A 24,479-nucleotide genomic window follows, 5' to 3' on the forward strand; every position below is an offset into this window, starting at 1 on the left:
AGAGAGAGGAGAGAAGGGAAGCAGGAAGCAGAGGAGACAGGCAGCGTTGGTGCCGGGCACCGAAGCAAGCAGGAGGAGGAAGACAGTAGGCTCGGGGTAGCGGCGAGAGTTCGCTCCGCCCCCCCCAAGCGTCACAGGCAGCGCCGGACTCCCCCTTGAAAAGGGGAGGAGCCAGCGCGGCACACGCGGTGCCGAAGAGAGAGGAGAGAAGGGAAGCAGGAAGCAGAGGAGACAGGCAGCGTTGGTGCCGGGCACCGAAGCAAGCAGGAGGAGGAAGACAGTAGGCTCGGGGTAGCGGCGAGAGTTCGCTCCGCCCCCCCCAAGCGTCACAGGCAGCGCCGGACTCCCCCTTGAAAAGGGGAGGAGCCAGCGCGGCACACGCGGTGCCGAAGAGAGAGGAGAGAAGGGAAGCAGGAAGCAGAGGAGACAGGCAGCGTTGGTGCCGGGCACCGAAGCAAGCAGGAGGAGGAAGACAGTAGGCTCGGGGTAGCGGCGAGAGTTCGCTCCGCCCCCCCCAAGCGTCACAGGCAGCGCCGGACTCCCCCTTGAAAAGGGGAGGAGCCAACGGCGCCCAGCCGTTCGGCGCGCGGCGAAGGCGTGCGGTAAAGGCGCTCGCCTTAGCGAGAGCGCCTTTGCGAAGGGCCTTGCAAGGGACGAGCGCTACTCTCAAGAACACCAGAGGAGAACAGACCGGTAAGGAACCGACAACCACAGAAGGTAAGGAAGAGACAGACACAAAAGAAACCAACCCGCACATACAATCAAGGTGAGGTAGAGCAGAGACAGCACACACGAGAGAGACAACAAGGCAAGCAACACAAGGAAGCAGCAGGCAAGGGACACAAGCACACAAAGGCACAGGCACTGTAACACAAACAGACTCACTCAAATAGGAAGCTTGCAGTCAGAAAGTCAGAAGGTAAGGGGGAGGTAGGATCAGTAGGAAAAAGAGCAGCAGTAGGTCACAACAAATCACTCAGACAACCCACGAGTGAAGCACGAAATGGAAGCCCAAGGAAGTCAGAAGATGAGCTTTCCTGTCTTCTGCATCGACTGCAATATGTATGACTACCTCCCTTCGGGGATCCAGGCATACATTTGCGATCGATGCATGGAGATGGATAGCTTGAAATGTCAGGTAAGACTATTGGAGGGAACAGTGATGGAACTCGAAGACAGAATCCGAGCACAAGGGAAGATTCTAGTGGAGTACAGCCCAAACGACGAGGTCAAGGATCTAGAAACGTTCATAGAGGAAGCCCATCAGCACCACGTAGAGTTCCCAGGGCTGGAAAACTGTACTCAGGAAACACATGTGAGGAGAGAAGACATCCATGCAAACACAGAAGAAAACGAAGACGAGATAGGAGACAACCGCACAACAGGAGGAATAGTGAGAGCACAGGAAGATGTCCCCCCACCCAAAGAACAGGAAACAATTTCAAGAGTATCATTGGAGGAAGATGACTGGCCCTACTCCAAGGACGTGGACCTACGCCCCCCAAGGAACTCCCGAATAAAGAAGATGGGGATCATCGTAGGCGACTCCATTATACGACACGTGGACAGCCACACCGCAGGAGGAAGAGAGGACAGAGTCGTCACCTGTCTGCCTGGAGCAAGAGTAAAGGATGTGACCAGCAGGATCTCCAGGATCATAGATGGCGCACGGGGAGTGGACACCGCTGTGCTTATCCACGTGGGAACAAATGATGTGAGCGGGCGGAAGTATGACAGGGAAGAGATGAAGGGCCAGCTCCGCTCACTCGGAAGACAATTGAAGATCAGGGAGGTGAAGGTGGCCTTCTCTGAAATCCTCCCTGTACCAAGAGCAGATGGAAAGAGACAAGGGGAATTGCAAGTGATCAACGCCTGGATGAGACGATGGTGCGAAGACGAAGGCTTCGACTTCGTGCGCAACTGGACGGCGTTCTGGGGAAAAAGCAAGTACTACAGAAGGGATGGACTACACCTCAACAAGGAAGGAGCAAGAGTTTTGGCAGGCAACATGAAGAAAGCAATAGAGAAGGCTTTAAACTGAAGGACAGGGGAAAGCCGACAGTCGACAACCGGTCGATGGCACGGACAACAGGATGCCCCGACGTAGGAACAAAGGACCACTACTCATACACAAGAGAGGTCGACCTCACAGCCAACAAAGGAGAACAAGCAGGAAAGGACAACTCAGACACAGGAGGGGATGACCACACAGCAAACATGGGAGATAACACAGGAGCAGTAAAGGATACCGTAAATGAAACTGTAAGGACAGCCAAGAGTAGAAGGTCCAAAAAGGTAACACGAAGGGAACTTAGATGTATGTATACAAATGCTAGAAGTCTAGGAAACAAAATGGGAGAACTAGAGACGATAGCAAGACATGAGAACATGGATATCATTGGCATAACAGAAACATGGTGGAATGAAGAAAACAAATGGGACACAGTACTACAGGGATACAAACTATATAGAAGAGATCGAGAAGGGCAGAAAGGTGGAGGTATTGCCCTATATGTTAAGGAAGAAATAGATTCTGTTGGAATGAGTACAACAGACAGGAAAGAGAAGCTGGAGTCCCTCTGGATCAAAATTCCTGGTCGCAATGGCGCAGATATAAAAATTGGCCTTTACTATCGTCCCCCAGGACAGGCGGAAGTCACTGACTCAGAAATGATGGAGGAAATCAAACAAGTATGCAAGACAGGCAATGTAGTTATATTGGGAGACTTCAATTTCCCAGGAATAGACTGGAAACTAGGAGCCTCCAACTGCGGCAAGGAGGCCAAGTTCCTGGAGGTGCTAGGGGATTGCTTCCTGGAGCAAATGGTAAAAGAGCCGACAAGAGGCGACGCCACCTTGGACTTGGTCCTAAATGGTCTCACTGGACCGATAACAGAAGTAGAAGTCATGGTTCCACTGGGAACGAGTGATCACAATGTAATCAACTTTAAACTTGACATCGGGAAAGGGAAACATGTCAAAACCTTAACCACCACCTTAAACTTTAAAAAGGGTAAATACGATTGCATGAGAGCCATGGTAACAAAACGACTCGAGAAGATGGTGGACAAACTTGAAACAGTAGATCAGGCATGGTGCCTATTGAAAAATACTATTGCAGAAGCACAAGATCTCTACATTCCGAGGATTTCCAAAGATCGGAGAACTAAAGGCAAAAGAGAACCGGCATGGCTTACCATACAGGTGAAGGAAGCCATAAAGGTAAAGAAGGACTCTTTCAAAAAATGGAAATGCACGAAGACAACCGAAGCCTGGAACAAACATAAAGATGAACAGAAGAAATGTCACAAGGCGGTGAGGGAAGCAAAACAGGACTATGAGGAAAAAATAGCCCGGGAGGCCAAAAACTTCAAGCCCTTCTTTAGATACGTGAAAGGGAAAAAACCTGCAAAAGAGGCAGTGGGACCCCTGGACGACAAGGGAAGAAAAGGGTACATCAAGGAAGATAAACAAATCGCAGACAAACTAAATTCCTTCTTTGCGTCCGTTTTTACGAAGGAGGACACCTCAACAATACCTGAAGCGGAGAAAGTGTTTGCAGGAGAAATAGAAGACAGCCTCACCACAGTTGAAGTGGACTTAGCCCAGATATACTATCAGATCGACAAACTTAAAAGTGACAAATCACCTGGACCGGATGAAATTCACCCGAGAGTCTTGAAGGAATTGAAGATTGAAATTGGAGAGTTATTGCAAAAACTTGCAAACCTGTCAATCAGAACTGGTCAGATACCAGACGACTGGAGGAAAGCGAACGTCACGCCAATTTTCAAAAAAGGATCGAGAGGAGAACCGGGCAACTATAGACCTGTGAGTCTTACGTCTGTCCCCGGCAAGATGATTGAATCACTGATCAAGGATAGCATAGTTCAGCACTTGGACACACACGACTTGATGAAACCCAGTCAACATGGATTCAGGAAAGGGAAATCGTGTCTGACGAATTTACTCCAATTCTTTGAGACCGTGAACGAGCAAATTGATAGTGGAAAGCCGGTGGACATAATATACTTGGACTTCCAGAAAGCATTTGACAAAGTTCCACACGAAAGACTTCTCAGGAAGCTACAAAGCCATGGCATAGAGGGAGATATACAAAGATGGATAGGCAAATGGCTGGAAAACCGAAAGCAGAGAGTGGGCATAAATGGGAAGTTCTCCGACTGGGAGAGAGTGACTAGTGGTGTGCCCCAGGGCTCGGTACTTGGGCCGATCCTTTTTAATATTTATATCAATGACCTGGAAAACGGAACATCCAGTGAGATCATCAAGTTTGCAGACGACACAAAACTCTGCCGGGCAATCAGATCGCAGGAGGACAGTGAGGAACTCCAGAGCGATTTGTGTCGGTTAGAAAAATGGGCGGAGAAATGGCAGATGAAGTTCAACGTGGAGAAATGCAAGGTAATGCATTTAGGCAGTAAAAATAAGGAATACGAGTACAGAATGTCAGGTGCAACTCTGGGGAAAAGTGAACAAGAAAGAGATCTGGGTGTACTGATAGATAGGACCCTGAAGCCGTCGGCACAATGCGTGGCAGCGGCAAATAAGGCAAATAGAATGTTGGGCATGATAAAGAAAGGAATCTCGAGTAGATCGGAGAAAGTTATAATGCCGCTTTATAGGGCAATGGTCAGACCCCACTTGGAATACTGCGTCCAACATTGGTCTCCCTACCTAAAGAAGGATATAAAACTGCTGGAGAGGGTGCAGAGACGAGCAACTAAACTAGTGAAGGGTATGGAGAAACTGGAATATGAGGATCGACTTAAAACACTGGGATTGTTCTCCCTTGAGAAAAGGAGACTGCGTGGGGATATGATCGAGACCTTCAAAATACTGAAAGGAATTGACAAAATAGAGCAGAGAAGATTATTTACAATGTCCAATTTGACACGGACAAGAGGACATGAAATGAAGCTAAGGGGGGGCAAGTTCAGGACTAATGTCAGGAAGTTCTGCTTCACACAGAGAGTGGTTGACATCTGGAATACTCTCCCAGGGGAGATTATTGCGGAATCGACAGTCCTAGGTTTCAAAAGCAAACTAGATGCATATCTCCTTGAGATAGGCATATAAAGATATGGTTGGCTATAAAATAAGCCAGGTGAATACCTAGCAGGGCCTCCGCGTGTGCGGATCGCCGGACTTGATGGACCGAAGGTCTGATCCGGAGATGGCGCTTCTTATGTTCTTATGTTCTTATGTTCTTAAGTCCGGTAAATGCGCCATTCTAGCCGAGCAGGACACACACATGTTTACAAGGTGATGACTTTGCTTTAACTATAGTGAGTTGGCATACACTGAAATTGTCGCTTGCTTTTTGGCTCTAAGGAGGGTAGCAATAACTACCTCCCAATATCCTTTTGGGGCTAGTGCAGCACATGTAGAAAGTACACAGAGTCTATCAAATTTCCAAAGCAGAAGTATGCACCTATTTCTACTCTGAAAATTACCCCAGTGAAGCTTGGACATATTTGCGACACAGATTTTTGGGGTTAATTTATGCACAATTGTTTGTATATTCAAAAGCATACATTTAAGTGAAACCCTCCCTCCCAACCTTGCCTCACAGAATGTCTTCACGCAGTCCTACATGAGCACATAGGCTGTATCCCTGTAAAATTACTCATATATCGGGCAAGTGATTCTATAAAATACCTATGGAAATGCTTTTCAAAATTAGCCTCATTCTACAGAAAACAAAACAAGGAGCATGTATAATTAAGTTCATAATACGAACCACATAAAAAGCTAAAATGTGACCTTGAAGACAATGATAACATGCTCAGAAACATTAATGAATTGTAAAATAATTGAAAAAAACAAAGCAGAAGACATTCGGAATATGAGTTCCCAATTTGCATCTAAATTACCCAAACTAATTCTGAAGGCAAGCTGAACTGTAGTGTCATATAACCACTCAAACAGAACGGTCTATGCCATCTCTAATGAAAATGGTCATGAGTAAGAATATGCTGAACACTTATGAAAGATCTAACCTTATTATTTTATTTTTTTATGTATCATCTTTCTGGCCAAGAACCAAGCACAGGCTTTGAGCTGTGAATTCAGGTTAGTCCTTTATTGGCCTTTGGGACTGAGACTGGAAATCTAGAAAAGCTTGCTCAGCGAGGTGTCTTCACATTAATGAAAGTTTTTTCTGCCTGTGATGCATGGGTGGTACAGCGTGGGTTCACTTCTCCAGTTATTTGAAGCTTTTTCTTTTGTTTGTGAGACTGACTTGGTGCACAGCTGTTTTGGTCGTATTATTAATGGAGTGAGTTTTTTTGCTTTTTGATTATTTTCCCTCCATTCCCTATTTTTCATCTTACAAACTGCACACAGGTACAATGGAAAGATAATAAATAAGGAATGGGGTGAGTGACTTACCCAAAGTCAAAAGCTGAGCAGGAGTCCTCCACGCTGTTTTACTAACACATGTTCAATAGTGAGGGACAGGCAAGCTCTGCAGGATTTCAGGGAATTTGCCAGTCCCTAGTGATTGAACACATTAGTGAAGCACTAACCCCTACTACAGCAATGCAGTTGGAGAGCTCCCACTTTACTTAGAGAGAACAGTGGACACTGGCAGAAGCAGGCTCCGAAACTACATCTCTCTGGTTCCCAAGTTCATTATTTTAATCACTAAACCAGCCACCCCTCTGTAAACTGGTAGGTAGGTGATACTTTAATTACAAGTCTATAACAATGTGTTTTCTTTAATGTGTTATCTATTGTCGCTCTGACAAGTATTATCATAGATTCAAAAAATTCTTTATGAGATCTTTTCAATACTATATTTAATTTTACTGCAAGAAAACATCAAGCCTTACCATGTATATGTCTTTGTTAATACCTAGATATTTTCCATTCCCACAACCTACATCAGCCACTATGGAGCCTTCCGGTAAGGTCTGGAGGAAGTCAACAATTTTAGGCCATGGAGTATGTCTGGTGCTGCTGAAATGCTCCGCTATCTCTTCATAAACTTTGTGTACATATTCTTGTTCCAGCTGCAAGGCCTCCCTGTCTGGATCTGAGAGTGCAATGCTTTTTTGTTGATCTTGTTGGCTGTCACATACAGAGGGATAAACTATCATGGAAAACAAGAATGAAATAATACAAACAAGATTAAAAGATGTATTCCCTTTGAGGTGTACACAGTGAAGGGGCCGATGAGCCTCTTTTTTATTTTAAAACACTGCCAATTTCCTCTCCCCATTCTAACTAGCTTGGATTCTCTTTCCTGTGACAGGTGTACAGTGAGATGGGGTAATTATATAACTGCTTGCATATTAACCCACTGCAGTCCCCAAGTCTCTTTCTTGATGTATATGCTTCTACATGACAAGTCTCATTTCAGCATCTTAATCTCTAGTCACAGCAGCTCGTTATCTCACATTTTTAATTTCCAGCAGGACAAGTTTAATTCAGCCACCTCAAGCCCCTTCAGCATTCACTTTATGGTACAAAAAATATGACGGCACCCCACTCCCTCCAGTTTTATATTGCAAGAGCATCATAGAGAGACTACACACTAGGCCTTACTTGGAAAAAGAATGCATAAAATTTCCATATTACTAAAAATGTATCGGCATTTGTTACAGTCACTAAATAAACATACCCAATTAAAATCATGTATTATAGAGGAACACAGGCATCTGCAAAACAAACTGCAGGCAATAGCTTTTTACTGGACTAAATCAGGGGTTCTAAACCCAGTCCTTGAGATTCATCAAATTTCAGGATACCTCATAATATGCACGAAATAGATTTGCTTACAATGGTGACAAATTTGCATGCACTTTCTCATGCACATTCATTAAGGATATTTTGAAAATCAGACTGGCTCTCCTCGAGTCCTGACTCCACCAGATCCACTCAAAAATTCAAACTATCCTTCCCCTCTTTAAAAGGCATATCCCATACAGGAAAACTTGGAACATCCCTCCTCTTCAGGATCACTGAGCTGTGGAACAGCTTTACTGCCCATCTTCGGAGTTCGACCTCCCTCCAACACTTCAGAAAACATTTGAAAACTTGGCTTTTCTCCAAAATGTAACTACTCCCTCCCTCTCCATTATTCTAAGTCCCCTCTTTCCTTCCTGTTTACCAAATCCCTTCCTCTTTCCATTGGAGTTCCCTTCTTTTTTTAATTCCTGTAAACCGTGTCGAGCTCCACTCCTGTGGAGATGATGCGGTATACAAACTAAGGTTTAGTTTACTTTAAAGACACGCTTGTGACCTGTCCACACTCTTTGTTTATACCCCTTTTGCACTTATGCACTAAATGATGTTGGCACATATGTTACAGAATAGCTCCTGTAATATTCTGTAACTTGCATGCACAATTGCTGTCTCTCTTTAGGCGCCAATTTACAGAATTGCCCTCATATTCAGACCTGAAAAGTAAGAATAGCAAAAATAAGAACATAAGAATAGCCTTACTGGGTCAGACTAATGGCATATCTAGCCCCATAGCCCATCTTCACGGTAGCCAATCCAGGTCACTAGTACTTGGCAAAAACACAAAGAGTTGCAACATTCCATGCTACCAGTCCAGGGCAAGCATTGGCTTCCCCCATGTCTTTCTCAATAACAGACTATGGACTTTTCCTCCAGGAAATTTTGCAAACCAGCTACCACAATCTCCGGCAAAACGTTCCAGAGCTTAACTATGAAAGTCTTGTAACTTATCTGAGGTCACAGAGTAGCAAAGGAGAAAAAAAATATTTGATCTTTAGCTCCTGAGGAGTCTCAGCTTTCAGGTTCCTCCTGTGTGGGGCATATTCACTAAAGGGTCTAAAGAGAAAGTCAGCAGTAGAGCCGCATGCAAATGGCTAAGCATGTGACTTCGAGCACAAGATTAACAAGAAAATATTCTGTAGCAATACAGTAAGCTAATGAGAAACAATTAGGGAAAGCCTGCTGAACCCATGTGCACAAAGGTTCTGTGGTAAAGATGGATTTGCTGTGTACATGTCTGAAGAAAACAAACATATTTGTGCATGAACCAGAATGTTGCTCGGCACATAAATATGAGCCTCACGAAAATTTCTTACACATGAAATTTTTGCAAGGCTAATATATATGTGTGGAACATGCACAGATGTGTGCTGGTACTTTCACTTTCTTCAGACACATGCACAATAAAGCTGTTGCTTTCTTCTTCTTGCAGATGTTACTTCCATTCTGTCTTTTCAAGTTGCAGATACTTGCTATGGCCACAGGAAAAAAAAAAAAAAAGCAAATTCTGGCATTAAAAATCCTCTCTACACTGACATGGAGCTAGTAGTGAATTTCTCAGATTGTGTGCATGCCAAAATTCTCTGTTTAATTCTGTTTATTGCAGAGGAATACCTAATGGCTTCATTACCTAAGGATTAGATTAGATTAGATTATCGTTCATTTTCATACAATTTTCATCCAAGTGTACTGTGTGTTAACTGCCACAGTGAACCCCCCTTCTGCATCATGCATCCAGCAATATGTAAATATATCTCACGGTAACCACACACATCTGATAAAAGGGATCAAAGGACTTAGAGAAGGATCACATTACAGGTCATGGGCCTGATGGGCCGCCGCAGGTGCAGACTGCTGGGCACGATGGACCTCTGGTCAGACCCAGAGGAGGCAACTTCTTATGTTATGCTCATGGTGGCTTTCTGCATCAGCCCTTCAGAGTATGGAAGGAAAAAGCTGTAGCATATCATTCTCTAAATGGGATACATAGGTCATTTTCTAAAAAATTTAGACAAGCCAGATCCTAGATTGTAAAAAATCTAGTACTCATATCATGAGCTCTTTTTTTTTTACTGCAAGGTCAACAAGGAAACACTTACCACAGTTACAAGGGATACTTCTCACTTTTCTGAATGTAAAGGAAGTCCTTGTTCCCCTCCTGTTTAAAGTTAAATCTCCAGTGTCACAACTGACTGTTCCAGTTTTCTGCTTCTCTGTTGCTTGAATTATGTCAAACTTCCTTGGTGTAATGCTACAATACAGTAAAGAAAATATTCAGTAAATAGGAATTATATTACAACTAACTGTATAATTTGTTCCCCTGGTTGTAGCCTATTATTTTTGTTCTGTTTTTCTAGGCTTATCTTTATTCAGGCCATGTTGTTCCTCCCCTGAATTTTTCAGCCCATCTTATTCCCTTCAACCTACTACAGCCATTATAGTGACCATCTTCATCCAGAAATCACAACCTGTGGCTCCTCCATATCTTGGTACAGATTCAAATATTCAAAGTTCTCCTCCAGTCCATCCAGGCAGCAACCATGCAGGGAATAGGAGCAGACTACTGCTAAGGGTCAGAGATGCCATTTTGAATTCAGAGGCAGAGAGGGTGGGAGCAGAAAGAGACCGTTCCTGCCATGTCCCACTAGGCTATCAGAGGTCATCTCTAGGTAAGTCCCTGGGGTAGCTAGGGATCTGGGGTTCTGATTGGCGAGGGAGCATTGGAAAAGGGAAGGACACTGGAGAACTTGAGGGGGGATCAGAAAGAGGGAAAGGGAATTGGGATATGAATTGGCAGTTTGGGGGTAGAGGAATTGGACCAAGAGGAGGGGAAGTGAAAGGAGGTTATTGCAGAATGAGTCTGGGGATTAGAAAGGGATGGGGAGACTGATAGCAAAAAGAGGAAGCAGACTGGATCAACAATTCATACAATTTTGTACAGAGTTTTGTTATTCCACACTAACTACTGCATTACTTGTTGGCCTTCCATCATATATCCTGAAATACAATGCTGTAATTTCTTAAGGTTCCCTCCTATCCCATGGCTTAATTTTCTAGGAGTCTCTCACAAGGGACTTTGGCAAAATCTTCCTGGAAATTTTATTTACCTATTTTTTCACTGCTTTTGATATACCGCAATGGGCCTGTAGAGGCATCTAAGCAGTTAACAATTTAAAATAAAGGTGAAAGAAAGAGTGGACGGGGAGGGTGAAGCAAGGGTGTGGGTGAGAGAACATAAGATGTGGTGATGTTAAAGGCTGCTACAAATAGCTCAAGGAGAGATGGAGCCAAACAATTCAATAAAGAGACTAGTCCTGAGTAGTTTTCTGAATGAGACAGAGTGGCTTAATTGCTGATGTGGGAAAAGAGGTAATTCTACAGTTTGTTTTTGAGATTAAGGTATCAGAAAGCAGAGTCGCATGAGCAGGAAAGATGAAGTAGCAAGACAAAGATGGAAGAGTTACTAGGTTATTGTTGATGAAAAGGAGGCAGTGTAGAGGGGTGTATGGTATAAGGAGGTTACCGAGATAAGATGGAACAGTTGAAGCATAAGATTTGTAAACTAAAACAAGGATTTCTGAAAATTTTGATATACAGGTACTACATCAACCAGCTCCCCTTTATTCACATGTTTATTCATGCCTAATTAAAAAAAAAAGTAGCTAACTGATGAGGTAAGACTTCCCTTGGCTGAATCAATATCAATTGTCTCAATGAACCATGTTTGTCTATGGGCTCCTTTTAAAAAGGCGCATTAGGGCCTTAACGCGCGGAATAGCGCATGCTAAAATGCCGTGCGCGCTAGCGCATGCTAATCCGGTGCGTGCGCTAAAAACGCTAGCGCACCTTCGTAAAAGGAGCCCTATGTGTTCAGTAATTTTGCTTTTTATAAATAGTTTTCACCATTTAGCCTGGCACTGACAGGTAGTTTCCTGGATCACTCCTGAGACCTTTTTAAAAACTGTAATTATGTTGGCCACCTTCCAATCACATGGATAATTTTAATGACAAGTTACAGATTACTAATAGGAGACCTGCATTTCATTTAGGAGTTCTTTCAGTTCCCTGTGGTGTCTAACACCTGGTCCAGAAGATCCATTGCTCTTGAAATTGTTGATTTGGCTTATTACAACTTCCAGCTTTACTGAGCTTTTATCCAGTTCTTTTATATTGTCACCCCCAAAATACCATTCCTAGCACAGGTTTAGCTCCCCCACATCTTCCTCAGTTAGTGGCGTACCTAGCATATGTGACACCGGGGCCCATCATTTTTTGACACCCCCCCCCCCATCTATATGAAAAATATGATTTTTAGTAACAATCCACATATCGCACAACAAGAGTGTACCTAGGAAAAGGCAGCATCTTAAACACTGCAGTGAGCACTAGAACACCAACACATACATTATAAAACTAAACAAGCCAGATCCCACACAGTCAATTGATCCTGCAGTCAATGCCAACTGAAAACTATGTTCTTTTCATACACACAGAACAGAGATACACCCTCGCCCTATATGGAATAATCACAAACTAAAAATAGAAATATGTAGACAAAAGTTAAACTGAACTGCCAAGAAACCAGACTCTGCATACAATGCAACACCACAACACCACAAAAATAGTAAAGGGAGGAAGCTCAGAAACATCTTTAGGATGGAGACTGTAGGAAGCGCCTGGACCCTATTCAGGGACACCCTGCAAGAAGCACAAAGAATGTACGTCCCCAGTTTCAGGAAAGGCTGCAAGAACAAGCGGTCAAAGGACCCGGTTTGGATCTCAACAGAAGTAAAGAGGGCAATAAATGACAAAAAAGTATCCTTCCGGAGATGGAAAAAGGACCCAACGGAGGAAAATCACCAGGCGCACAGGAAATGGCAAAAGGAATGCCACCGAGAGGTTAGAAAAGCAAAAGGGAAATACGAAGAGGGGCTGGCCAGGGAGGCGAAAAACTTCAAGGCATTCTTCAGTTACGTAAAGGGGAAGCGACCAGCGAGAGAGGAGGTGGGGCCGTTGGACGATGGGGATAGGAAGGGAGTGATTAAGGAGGATAAAGAGGTAGTTGAGAGGTTGAACACATTCTTCTCGTCGGTCTTCACGAGAGAAGACACATCTAATATACCGGACTCAGAGGAGCTCATGAGTGGGGAACAGGCTGAAAAATTGGAGCACATAGAGGTAAGTAAGGAGGATGTCCTCAAAAAGATAGACAGGTTAAAATGCGGCAAATCACCGGGCCCGGACGGGATCCACCCAAGGGTTCTGAAGGAACTAAGACAAGAAATAGCGGGCACAATCCAGCATGTTTGCAACCTATCCTTGAAAACTGGAGAGGTACCAGAGGACTGGAAATTGGCGAATGTCACACCTATCTTCAAGAAGGGATCGAGGGGTGACCCCGGGAACTACAGGCCGGTGAGCCTGACTTCAATTATAGGGAAGATGGTGGACGCTATGATCAAGGATGGCATTTGCGAGCACATCGAGAGAAATGGCCTACTGAGAACAAGCCAGCACGGATTCTGTAAGGGAAGGTCATGCTTAACGAACCTTTTATACTTCTTTGAGGGAATAAGCAGTCGGGTGGACAATGGGGAACCCATAGACATCATTTACCTCGATTTTCAAAAGGCTTTCGACAAGGTGCCACATGAAAGGCTGTTTAGGAAGCTGTGGAACCACGGGGTGGGAGGGGATGTGCACAGATGGATCGAGCACTGGTTGTCGGGTAGACTGCAGAGGGTCGGAGTAAAGGGACAATATTCTGACTGGCGGGGAGTCACGAGCGGTGTGCCACAGGGATCGGTGCTGGGGCCGTTACTCTTCAACATATTTATCAATGACCTGGAAAAGGAGGCAAAGTGCGAGGTTATAAAATTTGCAGATGATACCAAACTGTGCGGCAGAGTTAGGTCCAGGGAGGAGTTTGAGGACCTGCAAAGGGACCTAGACAAGCTGGAAGACTGGGCAAACAAATGGCAAATGCGCTTTAACGTGGAAAAATGCAAGGTCATGCATATAGGGAAAAAGAACCCATTGTTCAACTACAAATTGGGGGGGGGGCATTGTTGGGAGACAACAGTCTTGAGAGAGACTTGGGTGTGCTGGTGGATGCATCACTTAAGCCATCTGCACAATGCGCAGCAGCCTCGAAAAAAGCCAACAGGATGCTGGGCATCATAAAGAGGGACATAACAACCAGGACGCGGGAAGTCATCATGCCATTGTATCGAGCGATGGTGCATCCACATCTGGAATACTGCGTTCAATATTGGTCGCCGTACCTCAAGAAGGACATGGCAGTACTTGAGAGAGTCCAAAGGAGAGCAACGAAACTGGTAAGAGGGCTGGAACACTGCCCATACGCCGAGAGGTTGGATAGGCTGGGGCTCTTCTCTCTGGAAAAAAGGAGGCTCAGGGGAGATATGATAGAGACCTTCAAGATCATGAGGGGCATAGAGAGGATGGATAGGGACAGATTCTTCAGGCTGAAGGGGACAACAGGTACGAGGGGGCATTCGGAGAAACTGAAGGGAGATAGGTTCAAAACAAATGCAAGGAAGTTTTTTTTCACCCAAAGGGTTGTGGACACTTGGAATGCGCTACCGGAGGAAGTGATCAGGCAGAGTACGATACAAGGATTCAAACAGGGACTGGACGGATTCCTGAGGGATAAAGGGATCGTGGGATACTGAGAAAGCTAACCAGGTAATAAGTATAGAAACCCAACCAGGTCGTGCATGTGCAAGACCGGAGGGTTAGGACTTCGATGGGAAGATAGGACTCAATAGGAAACCAAGGTGGCAAGGGGGCCCCTTCTGGTGATTCAGACAGGTCGTGACCTGTTTGGGCCGCCGTGGGAGCGGACCGCTGGGCAGGATGGACCTATGGTCTGACCCGGCGGAGGCACTGCTTATGTTCTTATGTTCTTATGTTAAATAAATTAGAGAAAAAATCTTTTATAAATCAATTCACCTAGTAAATAATATAACATTAGATGTGAATCAGAAATGTTTAAAGTATGTCTTAAATTATTATAAAATAATTTATAGAGTGCTCAGTGTGAAATCTTATTCAAAACCAACAGGTTAATAGAATGAAGATGTAATGACATTCCATCATTGCACTCACCTACCTACCAGCCCTATCTGATTGATTATTTATAAATTATTCAAGCTGAATAATAATGATGAAAAAGTGAAGATAAATACTTAGCTGGATATTGTTGATATATATGTATCTCCACTATAGAGTATGTTCTAGAATTTTGCTCATTAATGCTGGAGGTAGTATAATGAAGTCTTTTTTATATATAACTCGTTGGTTTAGTAGAAAATGTGAAGAAAGTGAGTCTCCAATCCACCGTTAAAAATAGTACATTTCAGCATAAAGCTAAAACTCCTTGTAGTGAAAGCAATCCAACATTTCCTCAACACCGATCGTGTTTCACTATGTTTTGCGTCATCAGGAGGAAATAACTTCGGACCACACAATGGAGAGAGTACGCCGACAGGAGATTCCAACTGAAAGGTTGGTCACACGCTGATCTAACCTTTCAGTTGGAATCTCCTGTCGGCGTACTCTCTCCATTGTGTGGTCCGAAGTTATTTCCTCCTGATGACGCAAAACATAGTGAAACACGATCGGTGTTGAGGAAATGTTGGATTGCTTTCACTACAAGGAGTTTTAGCTTTATGCTGAAATGTACTATTTTTAACGGTGGATTGGAGACTCACTTTCTTCACATTTTCTACTAAACCAACGAGTTATATATAAAAAAGACTTCATTATACTACCTCCAGCATTAATGAGCAAAATTCAAGAACATACTCTATAGTGGAGATACATATATATCAACAATATCCAGCTAAGTATTTATCTTCACTTTTTCATCATTATTATTCAGCTTGAATAATTTATAAATAATCAATCAGATAGGGCTGGTAGGTAGGTGAGTGCAATGATGGAATGTCATTACATCTTCATTCTATTAACCTGTTGGTTTTGAATAAGATTTCACACTGAGCACTCTATAAATTATTTTATAATAATTTAAGACATACTTTAAACATTTCTGATTCACATCTAATGTTATCTTATGTTCTTATGTACATGTCCTCTAATACTGTGCAAAATATAAAGACAGTAGATGTAAATTTGAAAAAACTGATACATAACAATCACCACTTTACAAATTAACAAATAAAAATAAAACAAATAATGAGAAATAAGAAAATGCCATTTTATTGGACTAATACATTTCTCACTTAGCTTTCAGAGGTTAAAAGCTCTTTCTTCAGGTCAGTAAACTAGTATCCCTGTCGTGACCTGAGGAAAGGAGATGATCTCTGAATTAGTAATAAAATGTATTAAAATTAGTTCAATAAACAGGATCACCTTATTTCCATTTTCTATTAATAAATGATTATCAACACAGCTACAATAATACTTTATCCTAAAGCAAAAATAAATAAATAAAACAAATAGAAATTTTTTTTCTAATCTTTGTTGTCTGGTTTCTGCTTTCCTCATCTTCTTATCATTCTCTTCCTTCCATCCACTGTCTGCCCTCTCTCTGCCTCTTCCATATGGCATCTGCTCTCTTTCTATGCCTCTTCCAGAAACTGTCTGCCTCTCCCTTCCATCTCTCCCAGCAGATTTTAGCATCTCTCTCTCTCTTCTTTTCCTCCTCTCAGATCTCATATCTGTCTCCTTCCTCCTTTACTCCTCCCAGGTCTGGTATCGGTCTCCTCCCCTTCCCTCTGCTCTGGCATCTCCTCTCCTTCCTTTTCCCTTGGGGTCTGGCATACTTTCCTCCTTCCCTCCATGCCCTGGCATACCTTCCTCTTTCCCTCCATGTCCTGGCATCTCTTCCTCCCTCCCCTCCATGCACTGGCATGTCCTTTCATTCCTTCCTCATCTTTTTTCTCCTTCTCTCTCTCTCCCTCCAGTTGGGTGCAGCAATTCTCTCCCCCTAAACTAAACTAAACTAAATCTTGGGTTTATATACCGCATCATCTCCGCAGAAGGAGCTCGACACGGTTTACAAGGTTAGGGAGGGAATGGAACTCCAATGTAATTATATAAGTAAGAGAGAAGAGAGGTTAGGTGTGAGAAGTGCCAGGAAAGGGACGGGGTTACGTTTTGGAGAAGAGCCAGGTCTTCAGAAGCTTACGGAATGGTAAGAGGGGGCTCAGATTGCGGAGAGGGGAAGGGAGACTATTCCAGAGCTGAGTGATTCTGAAAGGGAGGGAAGAGCCAAGTTTACCAACAAGGGAGATGCCTTTTAAGGAGGGGAAGGATAGTTTTAATTTTTGTGTGGATCTAGTGGAGGTTGGATTAGAGGAATTCCAGGATAGAGGGATAAAAGGAAGGAGGATACCATGAAGGATCTTGAAGGTTAGGCAGGCACATTTAAAGTGGACCCTGGAAATAACGGGTAGCCAGTGGAGTTTGGATAAGAGTGGTGAGACATGGTCAAATTTACTTTTTGAGAAGATAAGTTTAGCCGCGGTGTTCTGGATTAGTTGGAGTCTGTGAAGGCTTTTCTTTGTTAAGCTTAGGTAAATGGAATTGCAATAATCCAATCTGGAGAGGATAATGGATTGTACGAGGACGGCGAAGTGTTTTTGGTGGAAGCAGGACCTCTGCTCCCTTTCCTTTTTCTGTCACCTCATCCCCGGTCAGCAGTTCAGCACCTAAGCGGGTGCTCCAAGGCCTGGCATCATGAATTTCTCAGGCAGCAGCAGCATTCACAATTTGCTTCTGTTGCTGGCTTTGGGCCTTCTTCTCCATCGGGTCCTGCCTTCATGGAAACAGGAAGTAGGCAGGACCTGGCACAGAGGAAGGCCTGAAGCTGACAACAGCAGCGAATTGTAAACGCTGTTGCTGCTGGAAGAAGTTAACGACACCAGGCCTTGGAGCACCCGGGGCAGACTGTTTCTCCTCCTCTCTATCCCATCCCCCCAGTATGCCACTTTCCAAATGTTACTTTTCAGCTGCCCCAAAGTTTTCCTTCTGCTGCAACTTCCCATTTCCATAAGGGCAGATCACCGTAGCTTGCGAGAGATGGCTGCCATGTCTGGGCCCCAGTGAAAAGTAACAGACTGGGAAGTGAGGGAGATAGAGAGAAGAGGAAAAGAAGTTCAGACTGCGGGGCCCCCTGGATCTGTACATAAGAATAGCCATACAGGGTCAGACCAATGGTCTATCTTGCCCAGTATCCTGCCTCCAGAGTGGCCAATCCAGGTCACAAGTACCAGTCAGAAACCCAAATAGTAGTTATTTTTCCTCAGACTTTCAACTCTACCTCTTTATTTTTTCCTCTTATCTGTTTATACTGTAATCTCTTTATTTTATTTATGTATCTTCCCATTAAAAGTTTGCTCTCCAATTCTTCCTTCCTATGCTGTTGTCTTAATTTCCCTCTCCCCCTTACCTCCCACAGCCCAACCCATTGCTCCTCTTCTCTCCATCCACTGGGGAATTGAATTAAGCTTCCCCTAACGCTGGCCCGGAGGGGAGGGGGGAGGAAGAGAGTCCTTCTGGCCTTGGCTGTTCGGCATACACTGCGCTGTGTGTGCACGAGGTGGGAGGGCAAAGAGGAGAGAGGAGGTTCCAGCGCAGCATCGGGTGACCAGCTGGCACGCGCTGACAAGACTGTGCGTCTGTGCAATGACTGGGTCCTCCGGAGCAGCACAGTGATTTTTCAGTTTTGCTCTTCTGCTGCTCCCCCCCCCCCACCCCAACGCTAAAACCCAGACAAATGACATCTTCCGAGAGCAAATTCAAAATCTGCCCCGACGTCCTGAGTCATCCGGACATATGGTAACCCCTACGCATTGAGCACCCTGAACTCCTTTAATCCGGCCCTGGCCAGCTGTGCACCCCCTTGGGGCATGCACCCGGGGCAGATTTCCCCCCCCCCCTTGGTACGCCACTGTCCTCAGTAAAGACCAAAGCAAATAATTCATTTAATCTCTGTTATGGCTTTGATCTCTCTGAGTGCTCTTTTTACTCACTTCTGTCCCTTTCACTATTAACAATCCCCCCAAGGATTGTAACTTGCCCCATTATGCCTCCATCCTGTTCCATCTTACCCTACTCAAACATCTTCCTATGTTATACATATTTTTAGGCATTCTTCCATTATTTCTGATAAAGTTAAAACACTCCATAATCAAATAATGATTCAGGTGGCTTTGCTTGTGAGAGAAATATCTTCAGTCTGTCCATTGTACTTACAACTATATGTATATAAAAAAAATATTAGGTCATGTAAGCGCTACGTAAATGGCTCTGTTAGCAACTGCTATAATACATACCCATGGGTCCAAAGATACCTAGACTCTCCAGTCATCACCAGTAAACTACGGCGAGGAAGCATAACTGCTACTGTTCGACCATCAGGATGCTTAAAATCCATCACAATCTTAAAAGAAAAGAAAACCAACTTTTTAAAATCTAGTCTAGTTCTATAAAAATAAGGTTGCAAGGATTCACTATAAGAATGCATTTTTGAAGTAGCATTTATTTTAAAACATCTGCATTTAAAGAACCCAAGTTTCCTTTGAGCAGTCATTTTGATATTTAACGTTCCTTTCTCAACTTTATATTAAATTTTATAGCCTAACAGAGAGGCAAGCTACAGATGACTGCTGTAATTGATACACACCAAGTCCATAGGCATCAAGGCCATAGGCATGGCCCCCCCAAAAAAAATTGGCAGTCAGAGGTCAGAAGAGTTATAGCTCTCCCAACTCCCCTACCTACCTCCTCTCTGGCCACTGTAATTTTAAATTTTCGGGCAGCTAGCAGTGGCTACAAGGTGAGCCTGCTGCCGTCAGCCTGTCCCAGCAGTCTTCATTCTGCAGCATATTGTTATGCGGGAACAGGAAGTTGCTGCAAAATGAAGACTCCTGGAGCAGGCCAGCAGCAGCAGGCTTAGCTTGTTGCCACTGCCAGCTGGCCGAAGATTTAAAATTAAAGCAGCCTGGGAGGAGATAGGTGGAGTCAGGAGCTGAAGAGAGAAGTCATGCCATAGGATCTTGCTGGGGGGCTGGGAAAGAGAGATGCTGCACGGACTGGAAAGGCAGAGAAGGAGAGATGCTGCATGGGCTGGGAAGGCCAGATGCTGCACGGGTTGGGAAGGCAGGGAAAGAGATGCTGCATGGGTGGAGTGGTGGAAGGGAGGTAAAGAGAGTTGCTGCCAGCAGGGTATGGAAGACAAAGGAAGAATGTTTGGACATAGATGCATGGAGTAGGAGGGAAAGAGATAGCGCACATAGGGAAAGGATGAAAGAGAAAATTGTTGGACATGATAGTGATGGAGAGGAGAGAGGGAGAAATATTGGATGTTGTGGTGGCAAGGGAAGGGTGGGACAGATGAAAAGGAATGAAAGAGGGAGGAATGCTGGACATGGTGGTGGAGGGAAGGGAGGAACAGATGCAGCATGGAGAGGGTTGACAGGAGAAATGTTGGGCATGGGGCTAATGGGGAGGGGCAAAAGATGCTGTACAGGAGTCAAGGGACTTCTCACATTTTTCCCCTACCTCCTGTATTTACCTTATTTTTTCTTACCTCTTGATATTGTAAACCTTTCCTGCCCTTGTCATTTTGTGTCTGGTATTGTTAATTATACAGTATACATTTCCCTGTTGTGTTTATTTTATTGTTGTGTTTTAATTATTTCCCTATTGGTAACCATTTAGATTTGACTTTTTTTTGTTAATAACGGCAGTATATCGAATAAAATAACTGTATAACTGTAAATGTCGAACTTGGCAATAAAGGGGATGGGAGCGAGTGCTGGATCCATTCTACTCTCTCTCTTTTCCCACTACCTTTGTAGCAAGGGAGGGAATGAGAGAGAGAGAGAGAGATGGTGAACAGTGAGAGAGAGGGAGATATGTTGCACACGGGGGGTAGAAGAGAGAGGAAGGAATAAAATTTTAAAAAAGACAGGAAAGAAGAAAAAGAGAAAATGGAACAGACTTGATGGAAAAATAAATCTCCAGCCAACAAAAGGTTAAAAAAAAAAAAAAGCATTTTATTTTGAATTTATTGACTGAAATACAGTACATTAGCTTTAGGAAATATGTATAGCAGATGTCTTTGTATTGTGTTCAACAGAAAGGAAATGCATTTCTGTTTTTCTCCAGTGTTACTTGCCGAGTTTAACTTTTTGTGGCTCCCAATTCAATTTTTGTCTACTTATTTTTGTTTCTAATTTACGACCCCTGTATTTGGTGAGGGTTTGGCATAAAATGTTTATTTAAAATGCCTTAGGCTCATAAAATTGTATAAAATCTTTCTGCTTTGAGCGGGAAGATATGGGGAAGAAAATTAAGACTGCGGGGACGGTGAGTGGACAAGGATGAAAAATGCAGGGATGGTGAGGGGATAGGGAAGAAAAATGTACTTCACTATGGAGATGGAGATGAATCTAGTTGGAAGGAGCTTCTATGTACCAGATGATCTGAGCAAAACATTCTAAATCAGCAAGGTTTACAATGGTGCCAAATGCCAATGAAGGGCATACGAGAGGCCAGAGTCTTAAAGAGCTATTAAGTGGAAAACACAGTGAAAGCCTCCCCTTCTCATTCATCTCAGATCCCCAGCTTAGTGCTGAATTGCTGTAATGAGTGTGTTTATGTAATGGGTAGAATTTCTGAATGGGAAAGGGAGAAACTTGCCTCATGATTTAGGGATTAACTAAGGACAGTAATTTCCCTCCCATTGCCAGTACAGAATTTAAAAAAAACCCAAAGCAACACTTCAGCCTTTTTCAGTAAAATAAAGCATGAAAATAAACTTTATAAAGTTTAATTTAAAAAGATAAGCACATAAGAATAGACATACTGGAGGGAAGTTGGAAGGAGGGAAAGACAGGGGGAGTGTGGTGCAGTGGTTAAAGCTACAGCCTCAGCACCCTGGGGTTGTGGGTTCAAACCCACGCTGCTCCTTGTGACCCTGAGCAAGTCACTTAATCCTCTCATTGCCCTAGGTACATTAGACAGATTGTGAGCCCGCCAGGACAGACAGGGAAAAATGCTTGATTACCTGAATAAACTCATGTAAACCGTTCTGAGCTCTCCTGGGAGAACGGTATAGAAAATTCAATAAATAAAATAACTAGATCCTTAATTAAGGACAATGTTAATTTAAGAAGGAAGATTGAAACATTTGAAAATTTTTCAAGAGGCAACAATATCAGAGTGATTAATTTTCCACGAATTACAACAATTACCCCGCGAGAAATGTTAAAACGATACCTGACGGAAATACTAGAAGTTCCTGAGGGCTCATTACCTCCATTTACACAGGTGTATTACCTTCCCAAGAAAAATCAAACTCAGCAACAGGAAGACAGCCAAGGTCCAATAGATGTATCGGCATTATTGGAATTATCAGATAAAGAGTTGGCTACTCCTGCAACATTAGTAACAACTTTAGCTCTAACAATGGATAAGAACTGGATTTTGAGACTTTTCTTTAAAAATAGAGCAAAAGAGGGATCCAAGATGGCGACTGAGAGCAGGACGCGCTGAGTTGCTCGTCCCAGAACAGTGTCGGTTTTGAATAATTCTAGCGGTACTTTGCTTACCGCGATGCCTAAGAGACGGGGCCGGAGTGCCGCTTCTGCCTCGCGGCGTCCTGGAGCCCCCGCTCTTAGTAATATCCAAGATCTTCTGCGGCGTATGCAGGAGGTCACTGCAACATCGGACGGCGGCCTGCTGAGGACACAGGGAGGCGAACCCATGGTGAACACTCCTGGGCCCGACACTACTCTAAGCCCCGATGTTAGGGCACCACCCCCGCAGCCTCAGATTACCAGCTCTCCCAGGGGTGGAGAAACCCCGGATTCTGAGGTTTTCTCCTCTCCAGAGGCAAGGAAGGATCTTCTGGAGAGCTTGGAGGCTGGGGCTCTCACTGCAAGGGTCCCCATGGAGATATCTGGGGCAGTAACATCTCAATATGAGGGGGAAGGACAGAAGACAAGCCCCGAAGGAAATCTTCAGAACGGTGAGCACTTCACATTCACACAAACTCCAATTGTATTGATTAAACCTGCTGAAGTGACTTTAGATTCCATTTGGGACTTAATGGCTGGTTTTGTTAAAAATATAACTCCTACTTTTCAACAAATCGAAGGGAAAATTAAGGAACATAATAAAGAATTGAAGGACTTAAGAAAAGAAATGAATACCTCTAACTCATCCATACAGAAAATAGAAAAGGAAATTATAACATTGAAACAATTGCAAGAGACTTTAGTTAAAGATAATATTAACCTAAGGAAGAAGATTGAAATGCTTGAGAACAATTCACGTAGTAACAATTTAAGGTTAATTAATTTTCCAAGACTTGATCTGGTAACACCCAGAGATATGCTTAAGAGATATTTAGTGGAAACTTTGGAAATACCTGAAGATTCATTACCACCATTTTCACGGGTTTATTATTTGCCTGATAAAGAACAAAACCAACAACAAAAAGTAAAATCTCCAGACCGAGAACCCTTAAATATTTCACAAATCTTAGAGACATCTGAGAAGGACTTAACATCATCAGCCACTATGATTATTACTTTAGCTTTGCCAATTGATAAAACATGGTTGTTAAAACTTTACTTTAAAAATAGACAGAAAAGTTTCCTTGGTCACAAAATACAAATGTTTCCAGACTTGGCACGGGAGACGCAAAGGCGCCGCCGTGAATTTCTTCTTTTGAAACCTGGGGTTTTATCCTTGGGGGCGACTTTTTATTTGAGACATCCGTGTAAATGTATTGTGTGTTACCGTACTCTCAAATATGTGTTTTTTGAACCATCCCAATTGACAAACTTTGTGGCAATGTCTCGTCTGAATGCAACAACCTTTGAACCCTAAATTTGATTATTGATGACCTCATTTCAGTGCTATAGCTTTCAGTTTCTTATGTATTATTATTAATTTCTTCTATTTTTCGCCAATTTTCTTTGACTCTTGGATCCTAAGTTGAGGACTTGAGCATAAATAGTAAAATTTGTTAATTTGTGAATTATATTTACTGTATAATTGATATCTATTCTATTATTGCTTTCTGTACAAGTGTAATACTTGAAATTTAAATTGAAAAATCAATAAAAGATTTAAGCATAAAAAATAGAGCAAAAGAATTTATGGGATTCAAAATACAAATGTTCCCAGATTTAGCCAGGGACACACAAAGGCGAAGAAAAGAGTTTCTTATGATAAAACCGGGAATTATAGCTCTTGGAGCAACTTTTTTCCTACGATATCCTTGTAAATGTGTTATACAATATAATTCCCAAAAATATGTTTTCTTTGAGCCTTACCAGCTGACAACTTTCCTATCTCTTTCTCGGCTTGAGAAGGAAAAGAATGGAGGAGTATAGGAAATTTAAGATGCCCTCATCAGATGACTTGCATTATTTTCCTTAATATTATTTCTTTGTATTTTCCGTTTATAATTACATTTTGGATCATTTGTGGACTTGAGCCGATTTAAGTTAATTGGTATCCTTGAAATTTATAATATTGTTGTGATTTTCTTTTCTGTACAAGTAAATCTTGAATTGTATTTTGAAAATTGAATAAATAAATAAATAAATAAAATAACTAGATTATAAAATTAAATTGTGCATATATGAAGAATGAATGGGAGAAAAATAATTACAATTAGTATTATTATTATGGGGGCAGGG

General features: G+C 43.1%; 1 protein-coding gene across 9 annotated transcripts in view; it reads right to left on the reverse strand.

Annotated features, from left to right (window-relative positions):
- Nucleotides 1-24,479, reverse strand: part of ALKBH8 (alkB homolog 8, tRNA methyltransferase) — a 93,475-nt gene that overhangs the window by 11,314 nt on the left and 57,682 nt on the right. For all 9 annotated transcript variants that reach the window (XM_033948815.1, XM_033948810.1, XM_033948809.1 and 6 more), the window contains 3 exons: nt 19,095-19,201; nt 9,870-10,021; nt 6,858-7,117 (listed from right to left, as the gene is read on the reverse strand). In XM_033948815.1, the coding sequence (XP_033804706.1) occupies nt 6,858-7,117; nt 9,870-10,021; nt 19,095-19,201 (519 nt within the window). The remainder of the gene's footprint in view (nt 1-6,857; nt 7,118-9,869; nt 10,022-19,094; nt 19,202-24,479) is intronic.

This window comes from Geotrypetes seraphini, chromosome 6 (assembly GCF_902459505.1).
Source record: "Geotrypetes seraphini chromosome 6, aGeoSer1.1, whole genome shotgun sequence".
In the NCBI taxonomy this organism is placed as follows: Eukaryota; Metazoa; Chordata; class Amphibia; order Gymnophiona; family Dermophiidae; genus Geotrypetes; species Geotrypetes seraphini.